We start from the raw sequence: 3198 nt of genomic DNA, 5'->3' as shown, positions 1-3198 counted from the left end.
CATAAATTTTATTATCTGACACAGCTTGCCACAATTCTCTGGAAATTTTATTTATCATCTTCTTCCTTTAGACCACCCAGACAAAGAAAAGCTACAAAATGCAGTACTAAGTCAAACAGAAACTTAATAATCCTAATAGAACTACTCACAAGTCTCCTGGCAAAACCAAGTAACATAAATATACTATTACAGATAAAAAACTGTAGCCAAGTAATATTGTTGTTGTTCTAAATTATATATATTCTAAGTTGCTTAAAAACTCCAGTACTTCAGACAACAATCTGATTATGAAACTCTCGCAATTATAAACTAAATATAATTCCAAATTTATGTACAGTCAAATTCATTTTATCAGTAAGGCTCAGCTTTTCCCTAAGAACATTTCTAACATATTCACAGTATAATATATCACAGAAAACCCATATCTCTCCCACAGATCTTTGGATAGTAGCATTGCAAGATGGCAATTCATTCTGCTTGATAAGTCTATACAATTTTATCCAGATGTCCTCCAAATTTTGATTATCACAAACAGACTGTTCGATTGTCCACTTTGCTCTATAAAGTGCATGCAGTTTTAGTCTTTCCAAATTATTTTGCAGCTCTTGAGATAAAGGAAGAATCTTTTCTTTAAGCTTAGGGCTAGAGAGAGAAGCACTCCAAGACCTTTTCAATTTTTGTTTTCCATTAGGTGGTGATTCTCCTTGATTCTCCAAGTTACTTGGTCTGCAAACAGTTTGTTCTCGGATTAAAGTCTGCCCATGTTTCATGTTAGACTGAAACTCAAGGAGATTTTTTGTGCAGTCATAATCAGGAGGTCCTGTAACATATTCTGAAGGTGCAGAAAGTTGTTTCAATTCTTCTGCTTCCTCACAAGAAATAACAGGTGGCTGCTTTTTTGGTTTGAGGGGAAATCTGTATAAATCATTTGGAAACCAGGGTGCAAATCTTGGTAACTGACGAATGGGAAAGTCCTTCACTGCTGCTTCTGCAAATTCCTGCAGTTTTACTAGATCTCTCTGATGTGGTCGATAATGCAAGACCACTTCCATGCTTGTACAGTAGGAATCCAGTTATTCTTAAGAAAAGGAACAGTCTCTTGAGTAGGATTCTCAAATCTAGACTGAAAAATCTTATTTACAAGAATTTCCTTGCCCCGTGCTGCAAAGATCAGTGGAAAACAGGACCTAAAGCAGAAGTATTATAAAAAAAATAAGATACTACCATAGTAAGAAAAACATTGCTAGGATATTTTACGAAAAAGCAGTATGTAGCAAAAATACACAAGATATATATCAGAACACTCTACTATATCCAGGCTGAACATCAGCAACTCTATTCCATTATTACCAGCATAACTTCAGCTCACTGAACATTATCTGTATGCACACAGTTTACTCAGCACTGTCCCTCCCAAGAGCATTCTTTTACTATTAACATATTATACTTCCACCTGTTATCATTCTTGCTACATTGCTGTGATGCATATTAAAATATATACAATTACTACTGCTGCCTATTTTGTCAAATTTATCAGACAAGTTGTTTTTTTTTTAAAGTATTTTCCTCCTACACTGCAACATTTTAAGTCAGGGCATATAAAGAAACTAGAAAGCATGCGCATTACAAAAATGCTTCCTGAAATAGCATTGACTGATACTGCAGTTTTTAGTCACAGGTTAAATTGAAGCTTCATAGGCAAATTAAAGCTTTCTGCTTCCATTTCTCATCAGAACTACACATCTAGTTTTAGTTTCAGAGATTCCCAGCGATACAGGCAGCCATATTTTTAGTCCTTGAGGACCTGATAATTCCTTATTAGTTTTTAGAATCCTCTCAGTCCTTTCAGACTTTATACTTTTATACATTATTGCTTACTTTCGTATAAAGATTGTATTAAATGCGGGGGCAATGAGAGAACTACAAACACTACTACAAAACACAACATATGGTGCACTTCCTTGCTCTTCTGTTTCTTCCTCCCTAATAAGTTTGCAAGGATGTCAGGTCCCCTGCCAAAGGTCAACAATATACAATAATACTAAGACAAACACAATTATTACACTGTCAAGATTTTATTTAAAATAATCACAATGCAAAGAAATCCTGAAACCTTTCTGACATCTTTTGCAAAATCTACAGCATGGACGCTGCACCAAAGAAAGTACAAACCCAAGGATTATACTGGGCTTTTTTGTTACAAAAGCAAAAAGTTCCTTCATAAAACTTTCTCCTTTGAGTGAATTGCTATCAAAATGCATTGTAATGTCAGCTAATGATGTCTTACATCCTCGGATTTTTTAGTTCAGTGTGTGTGCTTACATATATAAAAAAAGGTTGCTTGATTTTTGAACTATGGTTAGCAGATTTTACTGTGACATGCAGACACCATCAAAACCTCTCTCAACGAGTGTTGTAAAACTAGTCAACGAGCAGAAGATGGGACCTGAAATAATCGACACACTCTGCACTACTACTTCCATCTGAACAGCCTTACTGATTGGCAGGAGATTTTAAACCACTATTACTCGCACTTCACAAGCAGCAAAGTTTTTATTAAAATGAAGCAAATAAATAAAACAAAGTTAGGAAAAAATCGAGTAACTGTTGACTAAAGTAAGGGGAAAGTAGATTCAAACCTTTTGGTGTTTCAATTGCTGGCTTACTGGTACCCAGCTGCCAGCTCAAATCATCATACATGGCTTTCTTGATATCTGTATTAATTCTGCAAGGCATGTGAGAGGCAGCCACACGTTTTTCTCACTGCTCCTGAATGCTCCTGAACGCAGGACCTAAGCCCACTAACTAGCTGTGCATTAAGTATGAGCTTAAAGGAGCAAAAACCACTGAGAGGGGTAAAAAAACAAACAAACAAAAGTTTGGACAGTCGAGAAATGGAAGCGTAAATTTTAAACCGAAAATACGTTCTTGCGGCTGCTAAAAGCCTCGAGAAGCACAAGAGCAGCGGCCCCGCGGCCACAGGGCCCTTCCACCTCGTCTGAGGCGGAGGGAAGAAACGGCCTCGCCTCCGGGATGGACACGGTGCTTCAAGCCCGATTCGCGGGCCGGAGCCCGAGCGGCCCGGGCTCCCAGCGGGGCCCAGCCCGGCTGCAGAGGCCCAGGGCAGGCCCGGCACAGACGCTGCGGCCCGGGGGGACGCGCGGGCAGCGCCGGGCCCAGCAGGCCGCGCTGTCGGTA

General features: G+C 38.9%; 1 protein-coding gene across 1 annotated transcript in view; it reads left to right on the top strand.

Annotated features, from left to right (window-relative positions):
* The first annotated feature begins 1050 nt into the window (after positions 1-1050).
* The window catches only part of TRIM23 (tripartite motif containing 23), a 21317-nt gene continuing 19169 nt past the window's right edge, over positions 1051-3198 (top strand). Inside the window, exons 1-2 of the mRNA XM_010005412.1 lie at positions 1051-1056; positions 1268-1318. Coding sequence (XP_010003714.1) covers positions 1051-1056; positions 1268-1318 — 57 coding nt within the window. The remainder of the gene's footprint in view (positions 1057-1267; positions 1319-3198) is intronic.

Source organism: Chaetura pelagica, unplaced genomic scaffold (genome assembly GCF_000747805.2).
Source record: "Chaetura pelagica isolate M959 unplaced genomic scaffold, ChaPel_1.0 scaffold37, whole genome shotgun sequence".
In the NCBI taxonomy this organism is placed as follows: domain Eukaryota; kingdom Metazoa; phylum Chordata; class Aves; order Apodiformes; family Apodidae; genus Chaetura; species Chaetura pelagica.
This window is presented reverse-complemented; position numbering and strand designations above follow the sequence as displayed.